Here is a 27,230-nt window from a genome sequence, read left to right as displayed (position 1 = left end):
CTTGTTTATATTACTATTAATAGGTGTTCAAAACCACTTCGCTTATACACTTTACTTAGTGATGACTATAAAGTCACATTGAAAAGTCAATTAACCCAATATCTTTATCTATATAGAGAAATTTATTTAAAAGGATTTAGAAATATTTTCTTGAATTATATGTATTATGTGGGTGAAAATGCTTTTTTAAGTTGTGCGTATGTCGTAAATATAGATATAGGTGGAATGCATATATTTTAAATGAAAGATAATTTTATAAAGATTATCATATAGATTCAATATTATTTTCTTATGTGGTCAGTAGAATATCAAATATAATTTTGAATGAATGAAAATACATGCTTGTCCATATGTATATACACATGAAAAAAACCTATGTTTTTAATGTCCTCGTGAAATAGTTGAGTTTTAAGATGCACCGTGTGTTACTCATTATACATCACAATTCACTAGCACTCATATTCAATATAAGAGTTGCATATATAATATTTTTAGTAGGGGTCTCTTGGCATATTTTTATTCTAACAGTTTTGATTGCTTGAAATCCATCATTTTAAATTTTAATTTTTATCTGGTTTTTCTTTTATGACAAAATAAAATTTTATTCTACTGTAAAACTCTAAAATATCAATTTAATGCTACATTAACTATGTTCATTTGAATTATGTTGAGATTGTGAAATTTTAGAAATGATTTGGGTTGAGTTATTGGGTTCATTTTGGAAACAAGATATTTTTTTATTTAAATGCTTTTAGTGATTAGACATTTAATGAGACTTATTTATTTATTTTGTGAATATTAATGAGGATGACATGTTTTCTATAAAAACGCACGAATTGTTACAGGAGTAGAGAATGAGTTACATGAGATGGAGGAAGAAGAAGGATAGAGGAAAAAAAGAAACAAAAAAGTGGTAGCAAGGAGTGAAGGTGAGAGGAGAAGATGGAGGTTCTTGCGTTTTAGTTTTTTTTTTTTTTTTTTTTATATATTATCTGTGAATATATATATATATATATATATATATTTAATATTATTATATTAATATTTCATATATAACTTATGATTTAACTAGTGCAAAAATATAAGTAAATGAATTTGATATCAAATTTAGTTTTGATAATTTAAATATCACTTGTAAAATAAAAAATGCTCCGTAGTATCCATTAATTAAAAATTATAATTTATAGTCATGTCAGGGAGATTGATTTTAACAGTTTTTGAAAGTTTAATTTCTTTTTTAATAAAGGAAATAACATGATTTTATTTGGATAAAATAAAATAGTACTAGTAAGTTATGCATATATTTTTAATAGAATCAAATTGTTATTTTGTGGTGCAATATGTCACTCATACCTACAATTAAATAAATATAATCAATTAATTATTATTAAAAAAAGTTAATTTTTTATACAACACAACTAATTAACTGAAAGAAATAATATAGAAAATGTGTACTAAATTTTAGATATATATACATATATACACAAAATGAAGGAACACATCTGTGGGGGGGGGGGGGGGGAAACCAATCTATGGAAGAAAGAGCTTATCAATTTTTAGTTTTATTCATAAGGACCATAAGCATCAATATTTTTGTTGGAAAATGACTAAGAATAGAAGATTATTATACCATCAACAATAATAGAGGATTATTTACTTAGAAAACCCAAACATTGCAACTTACCAAAACACTGCACTTTATAAGATTTCATGGGAATAAAAAAGGTATACCATATTTTATAGGATTATTGTGCTTATAAATAATCTGCCATCAACCTTTGCAACAAAGAACTTTGTAAACTCATAATAGTTCCAACAAATGCACATCAATTTCCACCTTAACATGAGAAGAAAGAAACACAAACTTTTTTGACAGAGTGAAAAAAGACTACCGAAGAAGTTGAATGGACTGGCAGAGAATGGAAGAATACTGGAAGATGATTGAAGAAGACTGGAATCTCAGTATCCATAGAAAAGATCTAATTAGTTCCAAGAATTTGATGTTATTCTTTTCTTTTCGGTGTTTTTATATTATGATTTGGATTTAAAAAAAATATGATTATTTTGAATTACCTGTAATTCGAGACTGAATTTTTTATTTTATTTTATGTTAATATGAGATGTCATGTTATATATGAATCACAATTAAGCTGACAGATTTTAAATCAAGTTTCAATTATGTATTTATGCTTTTTACATTTATATTACTCAAATACTTTAATAACTTATTTAAGGAAAATAATATAAACTCTTATAAATTATCAAAAATAACTTGTTAAACGTCTTCTTTTATTGGGTTCAAACACCCAAATCAGAATAGAGCAGAAAATAAGATTTTTATGAATAAAATTTAAGATATATTATCAGAAAAACACTTATGTAATTTTAAAAAATACTTATGGTAATTTAATTAAATTTTAAAAATTATTCTTTTACTATGTCAAAAAATTGATGTTCTAAACAAAAGCGTTTTTCTTTTTAAAATTGACTTGCGCCAAGAAGGTGATGAATATATAACTTGCTAATTAAATTAATTTATGAAAATAACATAGAAATGATGAAAGATAAACTGATTAGAACTTTTGATCAAAATTTAGTACACATTATTAAGTTTAAAATTTTGTTCTTTAATTCAATTTAATTATCAAAATAATAAAATAATAGATAATATCCAAAAATTTTAATCCATTCAAAAATTAGCCGCACACGAGACCAATATTATTCCAAAAATTAAAATTTTCTCGATCCTCACTTCTTTTCTTTTTTCTTCTTTTTCCCCGTTTCGCAAGGAATGCTAATGGCTTCCTCCGCCCTCTCTTTACCACTACACAGAACTCTCTCAGTTCATTGCGCGCGCAATGCGCACTCTACTTCCTCAGAGGCGCTGGCTAGCAATAGCAACCCTCTACTGTCCCGCGCCAACCGGAGGCAGCTGCTGTTCTCGCTGACGTCGGCGACGGTCTTGACGGCCAGGGAACTGTCATCAATGGCGGAGGAAATTCCGTTGTTCGGATTGAGGAAGAAGCTGAGGAACGCGGAAGATGAGGCTGTGGAGATCGTGAAGGAAGGGATCGAAACGGCAGAAAAGGAGCTCGAAGCGGTGGAGAAGGAGATCGAAAGTGCAGAGAGAGAGACCGAAACAACAGTGAGGTTTGGAGGGTTAGCTCAGGCAGGGGTAGTGGCGGGAGCAGAGGCGGTTGGCATTTTGGTGGCCAGTACTGTTGTTCATGGAATTTTGAGGCCTGAAGATCTGAAATCTTGACGATTAATGCTCTGTTTTCTTTGAAATTTATTGCCTGTACGTCGTTTGTCAAATCAATCAGTCTGTAAAAAAATCCGGATTAAGCTCATAATCTATTGTTGCTCGTGTTTTGAAATGGAGACTGTTCCATTTTCTCCATAATTTAACATGTGGTTGATGGAATTTCTCATTTTGTTTTCTCTTTAAACCATTTATTTTAGAACGTGTGGCCCCAGGAGTTTGGGAAAAGGAAGAAGCTACCGAGATTATTTAAAACAAAAATAAATAAACTAAACAAATTCGCCATGATATTTTTTTTTTCTACAGATGTCAGTGAAGGTGTAAGCCACTCGTTCAGCATTAAGCAAAACACAGACCATGGCTCATTTAGCTTCTCCTTCTCTCAGTTTCCCCAGATCCAGGCCTTACCTGCTTCAGCCTTCCCGTTTTCCGCAGCTCCTCAACGCTTCTCTCCAGTTCCAACCAAGAGCTCGCGGACTTGCCATCATCGCTTGTCAAACCGAACCTCATCTTACGGTTGGACAAAGCTCTCTCTTGTTTTTAGATTTTTGTGTTTTGATTAAACATGTAATTCATAAGGGCTGCCCGGTTGGTGCAGGAGAAGCCGGTTGGTGACGCCGGTCCTGTTACTGATCACTCAAGCGAGGCTTTAAGCTCATCTGCTGATTCTGGGTTTCCTGAATTTCCAACCAAAGATATCAATAGGCGAGTGGCTGTGGTGTCTATCGTTGCGGCCGTAGGGTTTTTCTTGCGGAGAAGGCTTGATTTTGGGGTTTCTTTGAAGGACTTGTCTGCTTCCGCATTACCTTATGAAGAGGTTTCACGCAGCTCTGTTGCATAATCTGATAGAAATTTTTGTTTTCTTGGCTCTTAGTGATTATAAACTGGAATGGTTACTGTAGGCCCTGTCAAACGGGAAACCTACTGTTGTGGAATTTTACGCAGATTGGTGTGAAGTATGTCGGGAATTAGCTCCTGATATCTACAAAGTTGAGCAGCAGTACAAGTATTTTCTTTCCCATTTCATTATATTATTATTCTTGTAGCTTGCTTTTGTTCTTGTTGTTAGCTAAACAATCTTAATGTTTACAGCTTGTTGGTACATTTTTGTATTGGAAGTAATTTGTTTTTGTTTGTGGGGTCGGGCGAGTGTTGCTAGTGTCCATTATTACTCTGTGGGTGTGTTGATTTCAGGGACCGAGTGAATTTTGTCATGCTTAATGTGGATAACACTAAGTGGGAACAGGAGCTAGATGAGTTTGGTGTTGAGGGCATTCCACATTTTGCATTCCTGGACAAAGATGGGAATGAGGAGGGTAATGTTGTTGGAAGGTTTCCAAGGCAGTATTTTCTTGAGAATGTAGATGCCCTTGCTCGTGGGCAGCTGTTGATTCCCCATACCCGTGTGTTGGGACAGTTTTCAAGTGCTGAAAACAGGAAGGTGCATCAAGTTGTTGGCCCAAGAAGTCATGGGTAAATATACTCCAACGACTCTGCATTTGGACACTCAACCATATGTATCTATGTGTGTATATGAATTGTGAGGTAATATATATAGCATAATCTCTTGCTGCAGATGAAATATAGCCATACGAGACGTCATGGCTCTTCATTTGTTTGTGTGCCTGGGGTCTTTGGCAACCTTCTCAATTCGCAGAAGCTGATAGCATTTTTCAATAAGACTTTTTTTCCTTGTTTTCTACAACTGTCCCCAATATCATAGCAATTTGTTCATAACATCACTCAATAATACATTGTCCTTCTGTTTTTTCAGTTAATGGTACTCTGCTCTTAGCTCTTTGAAGTTAACTGCATGTAAAAGGAAATACTGGTATGGTGCATGCTGTTGAAGTGGGGTATGAGCGAAAAGCAGAAGGGAACAAGAGGTGAAAATTTGACAGGCCAGTGATGGTTTGAATTGATGCTCCAAATGATCCGCTTAAACAGGGGGATATGTCCCTCTGTCCTGCCAAATCTTTGTTCTGTATTCCCTTTTCCACTCAACTTGAGCCCTGTTTGAATAACTATGTCGATCACTGAATCAAATACAGGAAGAATTATACCAGGAAATTAAGTTGTCCATTTACCACAGTATACTGTTTGAATCCTTAAATTATATGAATAACCATATTTTGATTGTTAAGGAAATCCAATACTAACCCACATGCTTCCTTTGGTTGGCAATCAAATTTATGCACCAAATTTTGACGGTTGTGTAGGTTTTTTTTTTTTTTTTTTGATGTAATTTAAACTATATATCACCAGTTTTGGTTTAAAATCGAAGAAAGCAACGGAGGCAATATTAAGTGACTGGATATTTGTGTTGTCTATTTATCCTTGGCTTCTACATTTTTCCGTTTTAACATATCATCAGTTTACGTGAATGAACTGAAAAATAAAATACCCCAAACATACAAGAAGGTTAATATATGAGATCTAGGAGTACTAAGTACTAATATTTAGCTTTTAAGTACTTGATAGAATTCACCAAATGGTATAATGCGAAGCACCCAAAGAAACAGCTTTGAGTCACTGAACAACATGATCTAACAAACTGTTTGTTGAAGGTGAGCTCTGTTCGCTTAACCATGGATCTCGCACAGACACAGGAGAGTTATCCTTAACCTCCTGCAAAGACATAACACAATCAGCTGCCCTTTGAGAAACTATCAGTCTATGACTCTCGAATGATGACTTTTTAACTGTAACACAACGAAATGATTTCTCACTTCCATTGTCTGATGATGAACAACAAGATGCTGCTGGTGATGCAATGTACATACTTGGAACCCATGCACTAAGCCTGATTTTCTCTAGTTCTTCAGCTACTTCTGTCATTGTAGGTCTCATGTCTCGATGAAAAGCAAGGCATCTAAATGCTAGTTCAGCTACATTATGAACAGATGACAATGTCCAAGCATCTCTATGTGGCTCAATGTATGAATCAATTATTTCATCCACACAACCTCGGCCAATTCTATCAATAGCAAGTGCAGCCAAATTTACTTCACTATGAGGTCGAGAGAAATCCACCACTTTCAATGCAGTTATGATCTCTACAAGAACTACCCCGAAACTGTAAACATCACTTTTATCAGAAAGATGGAAATATTGATGGTATTGAGGATCAAGATAGCCTGGCGTCCCTTGTGGGGCTGTTGATATGTGTGAAGATTCTATTTCTGTCATCCCAAGTCTAGAAAGACCAAAATCTGCTACCTTTGAGTTATAGTTGTAGTCCAGGAGAATATTGCTTGATTTGATGTCCCGGTGGTAGATTGGTGGATTCATAGCAGAATGGAGATAGGCAATAGCCTTAGCAGTTTGAGTGGCAATGGTGAGTCGTATTGTCCAGGGAAGTTCCTTGCCTTTCTCTCTTTGTAAATGCTGAGACAGAGTCCCATTGGGCATAAATTCATAAACAAGTATCGGTTCACCCTCTTCTATGCAACAACCCAAGAGACGGACTAGATTGGGATGACTTACAGAAGAAAGGAGCTTAATCTCATTCATGACTTGATCAATGCTATCAGCATCTCTATGTCTCAACCTTTTTATGGCAACCCACTCATCATTGTGCAATTTGCCTGCATAAACAGTGCCGTAGGCTCCTGTTCCCAGCCTCTGTTTGTCAGAGAAGCCATTGGTGGCTTTTTCAATTTCTTTGTAGGGATAAAACGGAACACTAGAATTGCCTGCAGCTTCACTTAGAAGGCGTTTTGCACTCATCCGGTTTTTCAAAGAAGTAGAACACTGATGGAAGCAATAACCCATAAGAATGAAGCCAGCCACTAAGGAAGCTCCACCAAGTAGCCCTAAGAAAAAAGCACATCATGAACATGAGTAAAGCTCAAAAATTAAACAAATGAAATGCATCCGTATATGTAATTGGACTAAAGGCCAACAAGATTGAAATGCATCATAGTCACCATAAAATAAAAATGTGATTTTGTCCCAATTAAACATTTCATGCTAATATCTGTGAAAACAAAAAGGCTCCTTCACGTTAAAAAGAGTATGGAAAAGACATCAGGAACTGCTATCTAGGACATATTTATCATTAAAGACCATTTCCCAGTCAACAAGTGAAAAGCAAAATAAAAGTAGAAAAATATGATGAATGTCAGGGAAGATGGCAATTGAATTATTAGTCTCACAAAATTCAAAGTAAGAAAATAAATGAGTCAAGAAGTGCATCTAAGAATTCAATCAGGAAGTTCAACATACTCAAGCCAGTTCCATTTTTCAAATGACTGCAATTTTCTTTCTTAAAAACAGGATTGCTAACACAAGATATCCTGCTATTTTCAAGGATAAAAATTTACCTCCTATAAGAACACCGACTTTAGCTCTACATTTAGCAGAAACGAACTGTGAACTATTGCAGCGAGAAACAGCTGAAAAGGGTAGCAATCATATTAGCAGGAGGGTAGTATTTCAGAATAAAATGGATATGGGTATCAATTTGTTCATGTTAAAGGGTAAAGAATTCATAAAGCAGTAGGTAAAAATCGATTTTTGAGATAAAAATGGATAACATAGCATTTCCTACATTTCCTAACCTTATTTCTGAAAAGATAAATATTTCCACTATCAGTATACTACATGACAGTGTCGTATACGGATGCAATCAACGGGTTGCTAGTTCCTGTCATGGAAAGATTCTTAAAACAGCAAGAAGATTGTATAGAAACTGCAGAGTTTTTCAAAAGAAATAATTACGTGGTAAAAAATATGCACAATATGATCCACGTAACCGTGTAAAATTTTACAATCCACATTTTTTGTTGTAATATAGTGAGTAATGTCCAAAACTGTCCATTGTTTAGAGCTGTCCTGTTATCATATGTTTGATTAGTGTTAAAATACAAGTTCTGTGAAGTTTCCTTGGCTGGCAAACCATCTCCATTAGAAATTTGTGTTCAAGTTCCTATTCTTAAGCAAAAGGGAAAACGATGCCTAATGCATTTAGCTTGTGCTATACCTTGGAGATGTTTGGGATGTCCTTAATTTGTGCTGAGTTTTAAAATACTATTAAAATAACTTTTTAATAAAAGTGTTTTTAATCAAAAGTTTTTTGTCTCTGTTAGAAATAATTACATACAAGTATTGTTATTAAGAAAAATAAATAAAAATTATGTATTTAGTTGATATATCATGTGTAAATTTTTATTAAAAACAAAAATTATTTTCTAAAAATTACAAATTATAATTTTTGTATTTAAACATAACAGGGAGTAAATTTTGATTTTGACTTTTTTTTTCTAAAAGCACTTTCAATTTACCTATGTAGCTGCATACTTTTGAGACGTAAAAACTTAAAAAATGCAGTCCCAAACACATCCTTAGAATTTTAGAGTTTTCCTAGAATCCAAAGAGAGTCTCTGAAACCTTATCAGCTACTGCTTGCCAAATACACTAAATTTCTTATGAGTGAAACATGAGCTAACTTTGATCATTCAAAACTATCAATATTGTCAAACCAACAACAGCAATCAAGGACCAGCTCCCACTTAGAAATTCAGTAGTAAATAACCACATTTTCCAAATGGTAGCGTTGAAAGTTCAACCATAAGTGGGACCCAGAACAGATAACACTGATGAGGTGTCGCTTATTGATTGGCTAATCTTGGTCAAACTAGAAATTATTATTAGCTGAATTCTCGTGGTCAAACGCTACCACAGCCCCCATATGACTAAATAAACAACAAGAAACTACTAAATTCGGAAAGTTGACTGACCTTTCCGGCAACCTTCGCCGCCGGCGAATCCATCTCCGTTAAACCCTTCATTGCATTGGCACCGGTGACCTAACTTCCCATTGGCGAGCTTAACAGTCGAACAACTAGCATCTTTGGAACAGGCGGTTCGACTGCAGTTCCCTTCAAGCCACCAGCTGAGCTCGAGTCTCTCCAACTCGAGCAACTTCAATGAGTCATTGCTGCCCGAGTCAAACAAAAAGGAAGAGAACAAGAACTTGCAACCACTTCGGTTCATATCATCAAAACTCATGAAATCATTGGTGTTCTCTTGAGAAAAACACATCAAATCATTACCATTACAATTACGCAAGTTAAATTGTCTCTGAACAAAACGGCTGTTGATAGTGCAGCTGTTTGTTGGATTCGCGCAATCCTGGAGGAGAAAGCTGTTTTGCAACGATGGAGCATAATTTTCTCCAAACAACGGCTTGATTGTTTGGATTGAGCGATTACACTTGGAAGGGAGTTTGATGATCATGCTGCTTCCTGTTATGTTTTCTACGATGAAGTCTCCGATTTTGACAGCGCCTGTTTTGCTGCAGTTTAATTGGATCGAGCAACCCGATCCGGAAGAGACACCGAAAGGATATTGCAGGGAGTTGTTACCACAGCGTTGGCAGTTTACTGAGCTCTTCTTAGCTTCTATTGAAGAGATGATGATCATCAGCATGATTATTGTCATTATCAGAGGTGAGTTCAATTGGTGAAGAATCATCTTCTTGGATGGTAGTAATTGAAGTGAACTGATCAACTGGGTTGCGAAGAAACAAATGAATCATTACCTCTCTGCAATAAAGAACGGAGGAAACAAGAATCTATGACTGGATTATGAGCTTGAGATAGATCAACTGTTTGATTGACATGCTTGACCATGAATTACGATAAACATAGTTGTAAAATTGGGGAAACTTTTATATTCTGTAGAAAACATAAAAGAAAATCGAAATTAATGGAATTAAAGTTCAAGTTTTATGCCGTTGGAGAGCCATCTGTCTCAATAAATGCTTAGACAAGAGAGACAGATGTCCATTAATGTCAAACTAGAAAAATTTCACTTCGATACTGATGCAAAAGCAGGTGAGGAGGATAATAATAAAACTTAAACTTACATTCAAACTTGAACTATTACCTCAAAAATTATTCAATGGCTGCACATCATTGGCAATTTCGGGTTCAGAGATGAAATCATCCACTTCAAAACCAACTTTTTGCGCACACCCAGAATCTTAATCATCTTCTTCAGCAATGAAAAATATGGGTTTTCTTTTTCCTTTTATCAAAAATCAATCAAGAGAGAAGAAACAGAAAGCGCGGATTCAAAGAAAGAGGAGGTCGCCTTTTTCACGCCTTGGCTCTGCAGCATCTAAATTCCAAAACGTAAATTTCATGGCGAAGACTCATCAAAGTTGCTGTTGAAATTACGCAGTATACCCTTTCAATCCTTTAACAAGAAGAAACCAATTGGACATAAATGCCACTAGTAAAGAGCCTTATTTCCATGTGTGTTCCAAGAGAATATTTATAAAAATGATAATTGAAAATGTTTATGATCGGCACGCAATTATAAACAAGTTTGACTATAAAAAGGTGCGTGTGGGGACAGCATCTAACGCAACCACCTCCAATTGGGTTGAATATGAAAACTATATAATTTGATTAATGATTTTATTGAAGTGGAGATGTAGGCCACCCCTCACCATTTAAGATGAAAAAATATGTTGACATTTTCTCACATTTCTTCAATTTTTTTGTCCTCTTTCTTTTTTAAAAAATAAAGGCATTTGATATTATTAATGGATAAGCAAGTTTTGTGAGAACAACGAAGCCACGTAAATTGGAAATTTGTAAGTGATCAACAATGAATCAATTGGATGTTTTGACTCCCTAAAGGCATGTACGACTTTATTACTATCTCTATGTATCCAACTATAATTAACAAAAGAGAAATAGAGCTGATAAAATAAACATCTTCTACCAATAAACCAAACTTCGAACATTGAATTGTGAGGGAAGTGTCATAGATTAGCTGAGAGTCACCTTTAACTTAGATATGTTGTAGACCATAAACTGTAGATGTCTTAATATTAAATAATAGTGCGAGGATTTTTGAAATTTCATATGAGAATTTTCCCATCCTATAAAGAGAATTATGCCTTCCCGATGTGATAACAACTGAAGAAAAATAAAAAGAAGAAGAATCATAAAAGACGGGAAACGAGGTAGTTATTGGGCCTCACGACCAAAGAATAACTCGGCCTACGAATCTCGACCCTGAAGGAAGCTGAAAATGTAAATTGGGTGAGTACCCATTGGTTACATGTGTGTGACCCTTCACACATGTGAACCATGGTACCCACACATGTAGGCACTTCACCCACACGGACAAGTACGTGGGGTGTGCGAGTAGCAACACCTGACGTGACTCGTGCAGCCATCTAACATGACCTGCGTGACAATTGCACACCCACCCGTGCATGCACATTAAGTTACCCTCGCAACAACTTGTTCTTGAGTCCTTTTGGACTTCTTTTATTACTTTTTCAAGTTTTCCAAAGATTCTAAGAATTCTACAATTATCTCATGTGTTTAAAGTACCGAATTGAAGGAGTATTTCCACTCAAATTGGAAGTCCTAGGAAGATCAAGCTACTGCTTGTCCTCAAGCAATCTTAAATTCATTCCATAACAAAACCATAAATGAAATCCTCCTCATCAAGACTATATTACCTCAGGATAACACAAAATAATATATACACAAGTACAATCATCAATGGAAGACAATTAAGCAATTTTAAATATAGACCCCTTCCAGTCCCATCTTAATATTAGAAATTAATAATTTAAAATATTCTATGAGTCATTCAATCATTTGTAATATCCAAACTTTATAACCGAAAACATAATCAAGCTCAATTAGCAAAAGAGTAGGCATACATGCAACTTTATTTTTACCTTTTTTTTTTCAATTTTCTTTAAAACCTTACTAGTTTGTTTGGAATGTCAGTCAACCTTTTTATGCGAGTGCAGACATTAGTGATGCTGGCCTCCGGTTACTCAGTTGATCATACTTCTGAATGGCTACTAGCTCTAATCATAACCACCATTTTATTTTCGAGCCAAATCAGTCCACTAAGGGGTAAGCCCTCCCTATCAAAGACAGTTGCGTTCCCAAGGCTCAAAATTGAGACCTTTGGTTAAGCTAGCATAGCTTCGAACTGCTAAGCTACGCCGCTTGATAGTGTAAAATTGAGTGATCAGTGAAGTAAGTTTTTTTTTTTTAGCTATTGGTTCTACTCATAACCACCATTTTATTTTTCGAGCCAAATTGGTCTACTAAGGAGTAAGCCCTCCCTACCAAAGGCAGCTGCATTCCCAAGGCTCAAACTTGAGACCTCTAGTTAAGCTAGCATAACGTCGAACTGCTAAGCTACGCCCATTGGTGGTGTAAAATTAAGTGATCGTCAGAGTATTTTATTTTTATTTTTTTCTTTTTACTTATATATATATATCTAATTCTATACCAAAATATACTTTCTTTTGTAAAGAATTATTTAGATTAGACAAAAGAATGAATTTCACGACTCAAAGGATGTAGAGGATTCTAAACTCTTAAAACTCGAATAAACTAAAAAATGTCAAATACTTCCATTGCTAAACTATTTTCAGAAAAAATCTTATCCCAGTACATATAGATTTAATGCTATAATTATCATCATTGGTAGTCATGACGGTAACACCCCGCTCATCATTATGCTAAAATAATTTGGAACCTTTATTTATTCCAGCTTATAGCTGCCTTAAACTTAATTAATTTATGATGTTTAACATTTCTCGTGAGTTATGATTTTGATTTATTTTATTTTTATAAATTTTTATTTAAAATTTATTTTATTTTAGATTAAAAGGACACTTTAGAAAAAAAATCAAAAAATGGCGAAATGAGAAAAATTGCTGGTAGAAAAAATCCTGCAAGAGAGCGATTTGCCCGCGCGGGTGTTGGGCACTGTGCGCGCATGCGCGCGCACAGTGGCCGCCGGGAGTGCACACAGCACGCACGACCCATCCGCATGCCAGCACGCACGTCCGCACAAAACAGGCCTGTGCATGCACAAGCTAGCCCCTGCATGCATGGCAGTAAGCCTACAGTGCGTCAGCCGGAGCATTGCTACCTCGGCAATGCACTGCCACTGCCTTGGGCGGTGCGCCGCCACCGCGGGTGGAGGAGGCCCTCATATCTCGTTTTTTGTGCCAAACATCTTTTTCTCCTCTCTCTTCACCGGATTTTGCCACTTAGCAAGAATCAAACAATTCTGAAATTTTATAAATTACCCTCCACCTTTCTTTCCTCTTCATACTTCCATTTTTTTATTTTTTAAAGGTTTAGAGAGAGAGAAAAGATAGTAAATTAGTGAGAGAAGAAGAGAAAGAAAGGAGAACAGTGAGGGAGAAAACATCAAGGTTTTGGTAAAGAACCTAGTATTTCTTCAACGTCTTAAGGAGTATTTTTAGATAAACTAATTTAATATGATTGTGATTTTGTTTGTTTTGTATGCCTCTTTGTTCATATGAGTCAAATTATTCTTGTTTTCAAGCATGCTATGTGAATTGCTAACACTTGATGAATTTGCATGTAATAATATAATATGTAATTAGTAAAAGTAAAAAGCATAAAGAAAAGAAAAAGAAAGAGAAAAGTGGAATGAAGCCTGTATGGTCCGAAGTGTATCTATATTGACATGCATATTGCATCAAGTGTCTCGTTAGAATTTTTATCTCTGAGGGATATCTGTTCCCCTTACCCTTTGGAGTATCTTTTTTCTCCTCCCCTATCTGGTCTGAAAAGACGTAAGAGGACTGTTCCCAGTAGATGACGGCGTACCCTCTGACGAGAGTGGTATCGCACTATCTATAGGGGTTACTCGTGGTTAGGTAATGTCGTGACCATAGATATTTGTTAGGACCACTATGGTTGGTACGACTGTGATCATAAATCATACCATGGTTTGGCTAACCGGAAATGGATCTAAGCAAATTGTCCTATCTGTATCTGATCTGGTCATTCCAATTGGGTAGTTGAAAATCTGTATCTGCCCTCAAAGATAGAAGTTTATAATGACTTCATGAAGCATGACACGAAAAATCTGAGCATTTCATGATTTGTTTGATTTTCTCTATTATATAGTATTAACATATCATTTTCTTAACAAATAAATAGTTTTCCATAGTGTGAGATAGATAAGTGAGGAATGGTAAGATGAAATAACTAACTTTTAAAATCCTACGATGTTAACTTAATACTATTTTCCTTACTGAGCATATGGAACTCACTTTTTCCATGCCCTCCCCCCCGATGAGGAAGAAAATGAGGAACTGCAGACTGACCTACCCTTGGAAGTCTATGAGGATCCCGTGGATCTATAAGTCTGAGTGCATGATTGTTTCTGCACTCTGATGAACCCAATAACATAGTGAATGAAATGGCCCTTGTGTTTTGTATTTTGTAGCCACTTTTGGCCTCAGTTTATGTATGTATTTGGAATATTATGTATATTTGTAAGGGATTTATTATGATTTGATTCCACTGCGTAATCTATATCTGCTCTCAAAAATGGAAGTTTATAACGACTTCATGAAGCATGACACGAAAAATTTGAGCATTTCATGATTTGTTTGATTTCTCTATTATCTAGTATGATATATGTTTGATTATTTGTATCAACATATCATTTTCTTAACAAATAAATAGTTTTCCATAGTGTGAGATAGATAAGTGAGGAATGGTAAGATGAAATAACTAACTTTTAAAATTTTACGATATTAATTTAATACTATTTTCCTTACTGAGTATATGGAACTCATTTTTTCCATGCCCTTCCCCCCAGATGAGGAAGAAAATGAGGAACTGTAGACTGACCTACCCTTGGAAGTCTATGAGGATCCCGTTGATCTATAAGTCTGAGTGCATGACTGTTCCCGCACTCTGATGAACCCAATAACATAGTGAATGAAATGACCCTTGTGTTTTGTATTTTGTAGCCACTTTTGGCTTCAGTTTATGTATGTATTTGAAACATTATGTATATTTGTAAGGGATTTATTATGGGTTGATTTTGCTGCATAAATTTTATTATGCATTCGTTATTCTTAATCTGTATTTGACACTCATTTGCATTAATTAGTACTTGAAATGTCACATATGGTATCAGAGTAGAATTTTCGCATAATAAATCCCTTGAACTGAGGCCTAAGGTGGATAAATCTTTTGGAGTACCTAGGGAAGAAATATGTCCTCTTTTTAAAGATTAAATCTCCAACTCATGTCTTCCTTTCTTTTATAGGAATGACGCGTGAAGACCATCCATAGAGCATATTGAACGACTTAAAGCCCTAAATCATCTGACCAAGGCTGAATTTGCAGAACTTTTTTGAGCCATTCAAGGATTAACTGTAGCCGTAGGACAGAACCAAGCTAACCCTTTTTCGCCCCCTGCTCTTGAATTCTGAAACACAGATCGGTCGATCTCCCATAATATAGCGGAGTTTAGGAAACTTAACCCCTCACACTTTGAAGGTGGTCCTAATCCTTTAGTAGTTGAAGTTTGGATCCTATAAATAGAGAAGCTCTTCTCTGTACTAGACTTGACCGAAGAACAAAAAGTTTCTCTTGTAGCTTTCATGTTAAACGGTGAAGCCGAACACTGGTGGCGACTTAAGAAATAAGTCCTATTTGCCCCTACTACTAAGGAAGTTTTCATAGACGTTTTTTTTTATAACTTCTTCCCTGCTTATGTTCGGGAAAAAAAAAGAGGAGGAATTATAGGACCTTTGCCAAGGAAGTTTGTCTGTAGCCCAATATGTAGCCCGTTTTGCTCGACTGTGTAGGTTTTCCCCTTTAATGGTCACCCCCGAAAGTCAAAAAGGTAGGAAGTTTATCAAAGGCCTTCGTGCTGACATTTATGACTGGCTTGTGATGCCAAGACTTAGCTCGTATGCAAAGGTGCTTAAACATGCCCAATTGGTCGAAGATCTGATCTCGGCTAAGCACCAACACTTTGTCCAAGTTTGTGCCTAACAATAACCCCAACAACTTAGAAAAAGATTGTCTGACCTAGTAAGTAACCCTCCAGACAAACGAACCAGAAATGCCCTTCCTCTTGCCTTGCCCCCACCTACAGCTCCATCTGTCAGAGTTAACCAACCTTGTCAACATTGTGGTCGTTCACATGGTGACCTACTTTGTCGGCATATCAATAACGTCTACTATTGGTGCGGAAGCACCCAACACCTTATCAAAGACTGCCCTTAGTGACCAAAGGATGTAGCCTGACCCGTGGCACAAGGTCGAGTATACCACTTAGATGAATCCGATGTCCTTCATGTTTTTGTTCTCATCCAGGGTATGCTTTCTATTCATAATCTTCTACCAAGGCTTTGATCGATACTGGTGCAACTCACTCTTTTATTTTTTATGCATTTATTTATAATCTAGAATTTAGACCAGAAGCTTTAAAAAAAACACTAGTAGTGGAAACTCTCTTTAAAGGACTATTAGTCATTGTGTATATAAGTACTGTAGGATAAAAACTTTAAGGAGAGAGGTATATGTACACCTGATACTATTAGATTTTGTAGGATTTGATGTAATATTAAGAGCGGATTGGTTGGAAAAGTATAGAGTTATAATAGACTGTGAAAGTAAAATTATAACCTTACAATCCTCAAAAAAGAAATAACAGTTATTATTATCATTTTTCTAACAATTGAATGAACAAAAATATGGATGTTGATCCTGCTGTGTGTTTCATACCAATTGTTTGCAATTTTTTGGATGTCTTTCCCATCAAACTCCCTAGTCTATCTCCCCCACGTGAGGTAGAGTTCCTGATTGAATTATTGCTTGGAACCCAGCCAATCTCAAAGTTCACGTATCGCATGAGTCACATTGAGCTAACAAAGTTGGAACATCAGCTTTCTAATCTTATCACCCAAAAATTCATTCACCCTAGCCACTTTTCTTTGGGTGCTCCGGTGTTGTTTGTAAACAAAAAGGATGGTACCCTCCGACTATGCGTGAACTATAAAAAACTCACCCGAGTGACGTTAAAAGAAAGTACTCCTTACCCCGGATCGACGATCTCTTCGATTAACTGTAAGGAGCCACGATCTTCTCTAAGATCGATCTCAGAACCGAGTATCACCAGTTGAGAGTTAAAGAAGAAGATGTTCCAAAAACTGCCTCTTGGTGTAGATATAGATTGTACGAGTTTAGGGTGATGCCGTTCGGATTAACCAATATGCCAACAACTTTCATGGACCTAATGAACTGAATTTTTCGACACGCACTAGATCGGTACATCATCATCTTTATTGATGATATTCTGGTGTATTTCAAAAGCTATGAGGAACACATTGTGCATTTGGCTGAAGTGTTGGAGACTCTTTGCCAAAACCTATGTGAAACTAAGAAAATACTCCTTTTGGTTGGATCGAGTTTCTTTTTTCGGTCATGTAATCTCAAGTGAAGGAGTTTCTGTAGAACTATCCAAGGTGGAATCAGTGATCAACTGAAGTCCACCCACCAATGTGGCCAAAGTACATAGTTTTCTCAGCTTAGCAAGCTACTACCGACGATTCATTGACAGATTTGTCAAGATTGCTGCCCCTATGACTCGACTCACCAGAAAGGAAGTACCCTTCATTTGGAATTATGAGTGCAATGCATGGAACTAAAGTGTTGTCTTACCTTTGCCCCTGTGTTAATCCTCCCTGATAATGAAGTGAGATTCTAAGTTTACCATGATGCATCTCATATTAGTTTGGGGTGTGTCTTGATGCACTATGGCCGAGTAGTCACCTTTGGATCCCAACAACTCAAAGTTCATGAGCAGAACTACCCTACCCACGATATGGAGCTGACAGTCATTATCTTTGCCCTAATGATATAGCGGTATTACCTATATGGTCAAATTTTTAAAATCTACGCTGACCATAAGAGTTTCAAGTAAATCTTTTCTCAACGGGGGTTAAACATGAGGTAAAGATGCTACATGGATCTTCTGAAGGATTACGATTGCCAGATCATTTATCACCCCGGGAGAGAGAATATAGTCACTGATGCTCTAAGTAAAAAAGAACCTGTTGTACTAGCTCATACAATGGCCTTTAGTTAGAATATGATGGACATTGTATAATCACTCCGCCTTAGCTATTATGGCAAAGACACTTATCTCGCCAAGATTCGAGCCCCACCAAATCTCTTTATGAAGATTTAGAAAGTACAGACCATGGACCTGAAACTCATTAAGAATCAAGAATCTAGGTAAGTTTATTTCTGACGAATCTCCTGATTTTAGGATCTATGATGACAGACTGTTCAGATTCTAGAACCAAATTTGGGCCCCCATTGCTGTATGTATAAATGTACTCAAGACCGTCCATACTTCTAAGTTATTCATTCATCTCGAGAGTACCAAAATATACCGAGACTTGAAACAACAATATTGTTGGCCAAAAATAAAGAAGGATATAATTGACTACGTCCCCCAATGCTTTACTTGTCAATAGATAAAAACAGAACATCAGAGACCTGGTGGCTTGCTACAGGGTCTTCCAATTCTCGAATGAAAAAGAGAGCACGTTATTATGGATTTTGTCACCACATTTCCCAAGACTTGTTCTGGTCGAAATGTCATTTAGGTCATTATGGATAGGCTGATCAAGACTGCCCATTTCCTACCTATTCGAACCACGGACTCCACCAGTAAGTTAGCCCGCCTATATGTTGATGAAATTGTTCGACTTCATGGAGTTCCCTCATCCATTGTATCCGACCGCGACCCTGGTTCACTTCCTATTTTTGGGAGAGCTTCCAAGAAGCTCTAGAGTCTAGGTTGTACTTCAGCACCTCTTATCATCTCCAGACGGATGGTCAGCCAAAGCGTATGATTTAGACATTTGAAGACATATTACATGCTTGCATTCTCGACTTTGGTGATAACTGGTATGAGTATCTTCCTTTTTGTGAATTCGCTTATAATAACAGTTATCATTCCATCATCGGTATGACCTCGTATGAAGCTTTGTATGGAAGGCCTTGTTGTTCCCCTACTTGCTCGAGTGAAGTCGGGAACCAGCGCCACTTAGAACTAGACTTCATTTAGGAGACCATAGAGAAAGTCGCAATCATTTGCAAGAATTTGGAAACTGCCCAAAACTAGCAAAAGAGCTATGCTGATAATCATATACGACCCTTGGAGTTTACCGTGGGAGATCAAGTTTTCCTAAAAGTCTACCCCTACAAAGGAAAGATGCGATTTGGAAAGAGAGAGAGAAGTTGAGCCCTCGTTATGTGGGACTTTTTTATCATTGAGAGCATTGGAGCCGTGGCATACCGCCTCACTCTATTCCGAGAGTTCACGGGTTTGCATGATGTCTTTCATGTCTCGATGTTCAAGAGGTATCACCTTAATCCTTCATTGGGTCTATCGCCGCCTTAAACTGAATTAATTTACGATGTTTAACATTTATCATGATTCGTGATTTTGATTTATTTTATTTTTATTAATTTTTATTTAAATTTTATTTTATTTTAAATTAAAAGGAAAATTTAGAAAAAAAAAATTAGAAAATAGCGAAATGGAAAAAATTGCTTGCGGGAAAAATCCTGCGAGACGGCAGTTTGCCCGCGCAGGTGCTTGGCATTGTGCGTGTGCATACTTGCACAATGGCTGCGGGGTGTGCGCACAACGCACATGTTGCATCTACACGCCATCACGCATGCCCCCTCCGCATGCACGCACGGGCAGGTGTCGTAAACTGTGCATGTGCCGTCCCCGCAACAGGCCTGCATTGATAGGCACTGTGCACTTGGGGCTTGTACGCAGTAGGTCTGCGCGTGCGGCAATAGGCCTGTACGACTACAAGCTAGCCTGCAGTGCACTGACTGGAGCACTACCACCTCAGGCAGTGCACCGCTGCTGACTTGGGCGGCATGCCACTGTACCAATGGAGGAGGCCCTCCTCCCTTGTTTTTTGTGCCAAACACCTTTTTCTCCTCTCTTTATTGGATTTCTCCACTTGGAGCTAATATAACAGTTTTAAAATTCTATAAATTGTCCTCCCCCTTCCCTTCCTCTCCATACTTCTATTTCTTCTATTTTTTAAAGGTTTAGAGAGAGAAATATATATATAGTAAATTAGTGAGAGAAGAAGAGAAAGAAAGGAGAACGGTGAGGGAGGAAACATCAAGGTTTTGATAAGGAATCTAATATTTCTTTCAACGTCTTAAGGAGTATTTTTTAGATAAGCTAATTTAATATGATTGCAATTTTATCTGCTTTGTATGTCTCTGTGTTCAGACTAGTTGAATTGTTCTTGTTTTCAAGCATGCTTTATGAATTACTGACACTTAATGAATTTTTATGTAATAAATATAATATGTAATCGGTAAAAGTAAAAAGCATAAAAAAAAGAAAAATAAAAAGAGAAAAGTAGAATGAAGCCTGTATGGTTTGAAGTATATCTGCATTGACATACATATTGTATCAAGTGTCTCATTAGGATTTTTATCTCTGAGGGGTATCTGTTCCCCTTGCCCTTCGGGGTATCTGTTTTCTCTTCCCTATCTGGTCTGAAAAGACGTAAGAGGACCGTTCCCAGTAGATGACGGTGTGCTCTCTGATGAGAGTGGTATTACACTATCTCTAGGGGTCACCTGTGGTTAAGTAATATCGTGACTATAGATATTTGTTAAGACTAATATGGTTGGTACGACCATGAACATAAATCGTACCATGCTTTAGTCAGCCGGAAGTGGGTTTGAGCAAATTGTCGTATCTGTATTTGATCTGGTCATTCCAATTGGGTAGTTAGAAATCTATATCTGCTCTCAGAGATGGAAGTTTGTAACGAATTTGCGAAGTATGATATGAAAATCTGAGCATTTCATAATTTATTTGATTTTTTTATTATCTGGCACGATATATATTTAATTGTTTGTATTAACGTATCATTTTCTTAACAAATAAATTGTTTTCTGTAATTTGATATAGGTAAACGAGGAATTTAAATGATTAGATGAAATAACTAACTTTTGAAATCTTATAATATTAATTTAATACTATTTTTATTACTGAACATATGGAACCCACTCTTTCCATGACCCCCAGATGATGAAGAAAGTGACGAACCGCAAGCTGACCTACCCTTGAAAGTCTATGAGGATCTCGTAGATCTACAAGTCTGAGTGTATGACTGTTCCCGCACTCTAATAAATCCAATAGCATAGTGAAAGAAGTAGCCTTTATGTTTTATATTTTGTAGCCACTTATGACCTCAGTTCATTTATGTATTTGAAATATTATATATATTTGTAAGGGATTTGTTATGGTTTGATTCTGCTGTATAAATTCTATAAAGCACTCATTATTCTGAATCTGCATCTGACACATATTTGTCTTAATTAGCACTTGGGATGTCACAATGACACAACAAGACACATCAAAATCAAACCACTGAACTTCAGTAAGATTTAGAGGATAAAATAATTTTAAAGAATTAGAATATCGCTCCCCCATACTTAAATGCGACTATGTCCCCATAGTTTGCAAAGTAGAAAAATAAAAGATAATGACAACAAAAGAAATGAAAGTTCCCTAAAATTTTGATGGAGTAGTATCCACTGTAGCCTCCGTGAAGTTTGCGAAAAACCTAATAACATACTGACAAACACTAAAGGAAAACTAAGTAAGTAAGTTAGTGGTAAAGGAGAGAAGGGAACTAGAAGATATAAAAGGTAAAGATAGACTGAAAAACAAACATAAAAATGAAAATAAAACTAAAATAAAAATAAAAGTCAGGCTAACTATCTGATGGTGGGTGGGGTGGGGGCTAGAGTCCTATATGATGAAAGTATGCCATCATATAATGCTCCATTCGCCTTTGGTGTTCTTTAATTCTTTCTTGTCCCTACTAAGCTACTTTAATCTCTCCTTTATGAGGGAACTTGAACTACAACCTGCTCCTACATCAACTTAGGGATAGCTAGGCCCACCCCCATCCATGGAGTCATCAACCACTACATTCCCATCCTCTAAAACCCAAGTATTCCATCTCCTCTTAACCGTTCCCATTCTTTGAAGACATGCTATGTCTAGGGGTTCCACATCAGAAGCCTTGGTTAAGCTCTATGCAGCTTCGAAAAAATTCTTAAGTTCTCTGCTAGCATTGTGACATAGGCCCCTATAATAATAGCACCCTTTGTCTTATGTGTAATGCTTCTCATTTGGTAAGCAAACCATGCACCCAAATTCATCTTTTCATTCTTCACCATGCACCATAAATGGAATAAGTTAGTTTTAGTAACTACCCCAGTACTCTCCTTTCTACATGAAACACTACATGTAATGTACCTATGGAGATACTTCAATGTATAGCTACTTAGAAGAGTGCTCTTGGAGCTACTTGGGTTGCAATGAAGATCTACACGATGAATTCTGACCAAAATGCAACTGGTACGAATGAATTAGGGATATCAACATAACTATTTCTATAAGCAGCACTATTCACATATTCATAAGTGTAAAAACCACAATGCATTGCAAAAGTAGAAACAAACATGCTAAAGTCCCTATTCATGAGATGAAATTGGATTGCATTCTCATAAGTTAATTCCGATAGGATGGCCTGTTCCCAGCCTACATTAAAGATCAAACCCATACCTTCATCCTGCAATCCTAATTTTTCTAAATTAGAAAAATAAATATACCTGTGGGTTCAATTTCGTGCTTCCTGATGTATTGAAATCTATCTTGATGTGCTTCATTGTTAAAGGTAAGCACTCAGTCAATCACCGCCTCGATGGTGTAGCAATACTCCTTTGAGTAGATGTCTCTGATCGCTTTCTACTAGTAGCCATTATCCTACAAGTAAAAGAAAACCATTCAAAGTGGGGTACAATAAAACAATGAGACTACAAAGTATACCCATAAGAATCATGTTGTTGTTTCTTAAAATATATAAAAATTAAATTAACATTAGGTATTATGCATGTAAGAACAATTCCTAAAGCACCTAATAGGATTAATCTAACTTCATTAATTAGTTCCATAAACTTAACATGATTAACAATATTGAGAGACATCAAGTAGGGGCACCCATTATGTGCAACACTACCCAATTAGGGTTCAAGAGAAATTATACAACTTAGAACCCTAACTTTGAATTCCTAGCATAATTGGGGCAAAATCAAGCATCAATACATACTTAAGCAAAGCCCATATCAATTCCACCAACAATTCACATAAATATTAACCAAACCCATGAGAACTCAAAATTGAAAAATGAACCCTAGAGTTGAATAATAAACATGAGAAAGGGGAAGAAGCTTACCTTATAATGTGAATTCCTCAATAAAGTGCAAAGAGATTGAGTAAGTTTTAAAAAATAGAGATTTTTTTTTATGTGATGAAATGAAGAACAATGAGAGAGAGATTGGGTAATTCACATCAAGATTACCCAAAACCATGGGAAATTGAAATTAAAAGTGAATCCTAGAATTAAAATTCATGGCATAATTAGGGAAAAATCAAATATCAATACATACCGAAGCAAAACCCATATCAATTCCACCAACAATTCACATCAAGATTACCCAAAACCATGATAATTCAAAATTGAAAAGTGAACCCTAGAGTTGGAGAATAAACATGAAAAAGGGAATAAGCTTACCTTATAATGTGAATTCCTCAATAAAGTGCAAGGAGATTGAGTAAGTTTTGAAAAAGAGAGATTGTTTTTTTTTTTGTGATGAAGTGAAGAACAATGAGAGAGAGATTGGGGTTAGAGAGGGGCATGGTGGAAAAAAAGAGGAAGAGTGGGGGGGGGGGACGGGTTTATACACGGGTTCAAAAGAGCCCATGTTTTTTATTCTTTTCTTTCTTTTTTTTTTGGGAAAACACACACAACATGACCATGTGTTAGAACGACACGGGCATGTTTTAAAGTGACATGGGTGTGTTTTAAAGTGACATGGGCGTGTGTTGCATCCAGGAAGTACATAAACGACCATGGCTTAACCCACGACCGTGTCTTATTTATGCAGGAGATGAACGGCCATGTGCACTTGACATATGGTCGTGTGATGAGTACTGCATATGCTGAAACTCTATTTTCCCTATTAAAAGTGACTTTAACTTTACTATCTAACAATAATTCCTAAATATCTAAAGCTTGAGAGAAAAAAAAAACAAACATAAATATACATATCTGGGTTGCCTCCTAGTTAACACTTGTTTTCCATCCTTATCTTGACGTAGCAAGTGTCGTCGAGAGTATTTAAGAGAGAAAGTAATGGTCAATGAGCTCATCTATTGCATTATATGGTTTTAATCGTTGACTGTTAACCTTAAAAGTACCTTTCTTTGGGTGAGTTACTTCAATTACTCCACCTGGCCACATTTGAGTAATTGTGAATGGACCTGACCACCTTGATTGTAACTTGCCCGAAAACAATCAAAGTCGAGAGTTGAAGAGGAGCACATATTGCCCAACCTTGAGTTTGTTGCAATATGTGTTGATCATGCCACTTCTTTGTTCGTTCCTTGTAGATCTTTGCATTCTCATATGCACTGAGACGCAACTTGTTTAGTTCATTAAGTTAAAGGGCCTGATGTTTACCTACAGTTTTCAAATCGAAGTTTAGAAATTTTAATGCCCAATATATTTTATGCTCTAACTCTACTGGTAAGTGACATGGCTTCCCAAAAACAATCCTATATGGAGACATACCAATAGGGGTTTTAAATACAGTCCTGTAAGCCCACAAAGCGTCATCAAGTTTCTAATCTTTTTTACTGTGTTTAATAGTTTTCTTAATGATCCTTTTTAATTCTCTATTCAAGATTTCCACTTGGCCACTAGTTTGAGGGTGATAAGATGTAGTAATTTATGCTTCACACCATATTTAACTAGAAGCTTTTCCAATTGTGTGTTGCAAAAATGTGTATTCCAATCACAAATTAAACCTCTTGGTGTTCTAAACCTAGCATCATTAGTAGGAGAAGTAGAAGCTTCAACCTATTTACACACATGATCTACAACAACTAGGATATACTTATTACCATAAGAACTGGGAAAAAGTCCCATGAAGTCTATGCCCCACACATCAAAAATTTCACAAACAAGTATGTTGTTCAAAGGTAACTCATGTTTTCTAGAAATATTACCTATTCTTTGGCATTCGTCACATGACTAAACATACCTGTGGGCATCTTTAAACACATTAAGGAATAGAAACCTGATTGGAGCACCTTTGCTGCAGTTCTTGTGGCTTCAGAATGCCCTCAAAGTTCCTTAGTGTGATAAATTTTAAGGATCTCTTCAATGTCGTGGTCAGGGATGCATCTCCTTATTGCTTCATCTGCATATATTTTATACAAGAATGGATCCTCCGAAAAGTAATTCTTAATATCATAAAAGAATTTTTTCTTTTGCTAGTAGGAAAAATCAATTGGGATAATATTAGCGCAAGGTAATTAGTAAAATCCACATATTAAGAAGAGTTACTTACCTTAACCATGTATAGTTGCTCATCCAAAAAATTATCATTGAATGCATCTTCATGAATTGTTTTGTCTTCCAAATTCTCCAATCGAGAGAGATGGTCTACTGCCAAGTTTTTAACTCCCTTCTTGTCTTTGATCTCTAAATCAAATTCTTGAAGAAGTAGGATCCATCTAATCAATCTTGGTTTTGCATCTTGCTTGGCTAAGAGATGTCTCAATGTTGAAGGGTTTGATGCATTAAACTGAAGTCTCACTTCTAATTTAACTACTTGCTCCTGGACTCCTTCATTCTTCTTGTCACTTTTTTTCCCATTCTTGATACTGTGTTTCAATGCATCTTTAAAGAAAGTTTTCTAAAAAACTCCTTGCACGACCGGATTAAGTGTATCAATCATGAAACAAGTATTATATGAAGTATGTTCATATCTCATGAATTTAGATATATAAAATATAATTTCCTCGTCATATAACCTAAGAGTCAATTTACCATCATGAACATCAATTAGGGCTCTAGCAGTTGCAAGAAATGGTCTTCCTAGGATGATTGGTATCTCAAAGTCTTCTTCCATATCTAAAACCACAAAGTCTACTAGAAATATAAACTTATCAACCTTAACTAGCATATCTATTTTTTTAACTGAAATTTTGATAGATCTATATGCTAATTGCAAAGTAATCTTAGTAGACTTAGGCTCACCCAACCCTAACTTTTTATAGATATCATATGGCACCAAATAATGCTAGCTTTTAAATCACATAATGCCTTTTCAATTGAAAGGTCCCTTAAGTTACATGGAATAGTAAACTTACCTGGATCCTTCAACTTTTGTAGCATCTTATTTTGTAGAATAGCTAAGCATTCTTCGTTAAGCATCAGCATGTCCATGTCTTCCAACTTTCTTTTGTTGGAGAGAATCTCCTTTGAGAACTTTGCATAGCTAGGCATCTATTTTAAAGCTTCAACCAAGGGAATATTAATATACAATTGTTTAAAAATATCCAAAAACTTATCAAATTGCTTATCCAATTATTGTTGCTTCAATCTACTCGGAGATGGAATATTGGAGTGTTCTCCACCTTGATTGGGTAGCTCATTCTCTTGATCTCTTTTTCTTTTTTCTTCTTCTTCCTTGTTTGGGTTGCTCTCATATGCTTGTGTTATCTTCCTTAGTTCTAACTCTACTAATTATTTTCTGCTCCTCAACATTATAACATTCACATGCTTTCTTAGGTTGGTCTATCTGTTGCTTGGTAAAGTTCCTTAAGCACACTCAAAAATCAACTTTTTCAATTGTCCAATTTGGTTTTTTAGACTCTTAATGGAGGTCATTACTTTACAGCCTAATGTCCGTTGTTGTCGGAGCTGGTGGAGCAACTTATCTCTTATTATTTTGGTTGCCCCATGAAAAATTAATGTGATTCCTCCATCTAGGATTGTAAGTGTTAGAATAAAGATTCCATTTTTATCGTGGAGCATTACCAACACATTCCACTTGTTTAATTTGTTGAGACAGACCCCCTTGTTGAACTTCAGAATTCTAAACTCTCACTGCTTGTGCTATCGCCATATTCATGCTGTTTATCTTCTTAGTTAAGGCCTCAATTTGTAGAGAGAGAGCTATATAGTTGTCAATACTATACAAGC

The 27,230-nt window shown here is 36.0% G+C and overlaps 3 protein-coding genes and 1 pseudogene across 8 annotated transcripts; 2 read left to right on the top strand and 2 right to left on the bottom strand.

Annotated features, from left to right (window-relative positions):
• Positions 1 to 2,718: 2,718 nt before the first annotated feature.
• On the top strand, positions 2,719 to 3,424 carry YCF37 (homolog of Synechocystis YCF37). The gene has a single exon (XM_022049392.2). The coding sequence runs from the start codon at positions 2,792 to 2,794 to the stop codon at positions 3,260 to 3,262; it is 471 nt and encodes a 156-aa protein (XP_021905084.1). The 5' UTR covers positions 2,719 to 2,791; the 3' UTR covers positions 3,263 to 3,424.
• On the top strand, positions 3,158 to 5,332 carry HCF164 (Thioredoxin superfamily protein). Of its 3 annotated transcripts, none has more exons than XR_002540787.2 (6): positions 3,158 to 3,298; positions 3,569 to 3,778; positions 3,861 to 4,079; positions 4,165 to 4,268; positions 4,457 to 4,807; positions 5,037 to 5,332. XR_002540787.2 is itself a non-coding variant. In XM_022049390.2 (6 exons), exons 2-6 carry the CDS (start codon positions 3,620 to 3,622, stop codon positions 5,038 to 5,040), a joined length of 765 nt encoding a protein of 254 aa, XP_021905082.1. In that variant the 5' UTR covers positions 3,158 to 3,298; positions 3,569 to 3,619; the 3' UTR covers positions 5,041 to 5,332. The 3 variants fall into 3 exon arrangements, 2 of the variants coding, with proteins under 2 accessions (XP_021905082.1, XP_021905083.1); XM_022049390.2 differs by having other exon boundaries at positions 4,457 to 4,735; XM_022049391.2 differs by having other exon boundaries at positions 4,457 to 4,735; positions 4,839 to 5,332.
• Positions 5,333 to 5,674: 342 nt separating this feature from the next.
• Positions 5,675 to 10,546, bottom strand: LOC110820020 (Protein kinase superfamily protein). 4 transcript variants are annotated; one of them, XM_022049386.2, is made up of 4 exons: positions 10,154 to 10,545; positions 9,004 to 9,942; positions 7,588 to 7,659; positions 5,675 to 7,077 (listed from the first exon to the last, which is right to left on the bottom strand). In XM_022049386.2, the coding sequence occupies exons 2-4, from the start codon at positions 9,737 to 9,739 to the stop codon at positions 5,792 to 5,794; spliced, it is 2,094 nt and encodes a 697-aa protein (XP_021905078.2). In that variant the 5' UTR covers positions 9,740 to 9,942; positions 10,154 to 10,545; the 3' UTR covers positions 5,675 to 5,791. The 4 variants fall into 4 exon arrangements, with proteins under 4 accessions (XP_021905078.2, XP_021905077.2, XP_021905079.2 ...); XM_022049385.2 differs by having other exon boundaries at positions 9,004 to 9,810; XM_022049387.2 differs by having other exon boundaries at positions 9,004 to 9,775.
• A 13,810-nt stretch (positions 10,547 to 24,356) lies between these two features.
• LOC148266307 (uncharacterized) lies at positions 24,357 to 26,531 on the bottom strand (annotated as a pseudogene).
• Positions 26,532 to 27,230: the final 699 nt, after the last annotated feature.

This window comes from Carica papaya, chromosome 4 (genome assembly GCF_054855325.1).
Source record: "Carica papaya isolate Zhongbai chromosome 4, ASM5485532v1, whole genome shotgun sequence".
Taxonomy (NCBI): Eukaryota; Viridiplantae; Streptophyta; class Magnoliopsida; order Brassicales; family Caricaceae; genus Carica; species Carica papaya.
This window is presented reverse-complemented; position numbering and strand designations above follow the sequence as displayed.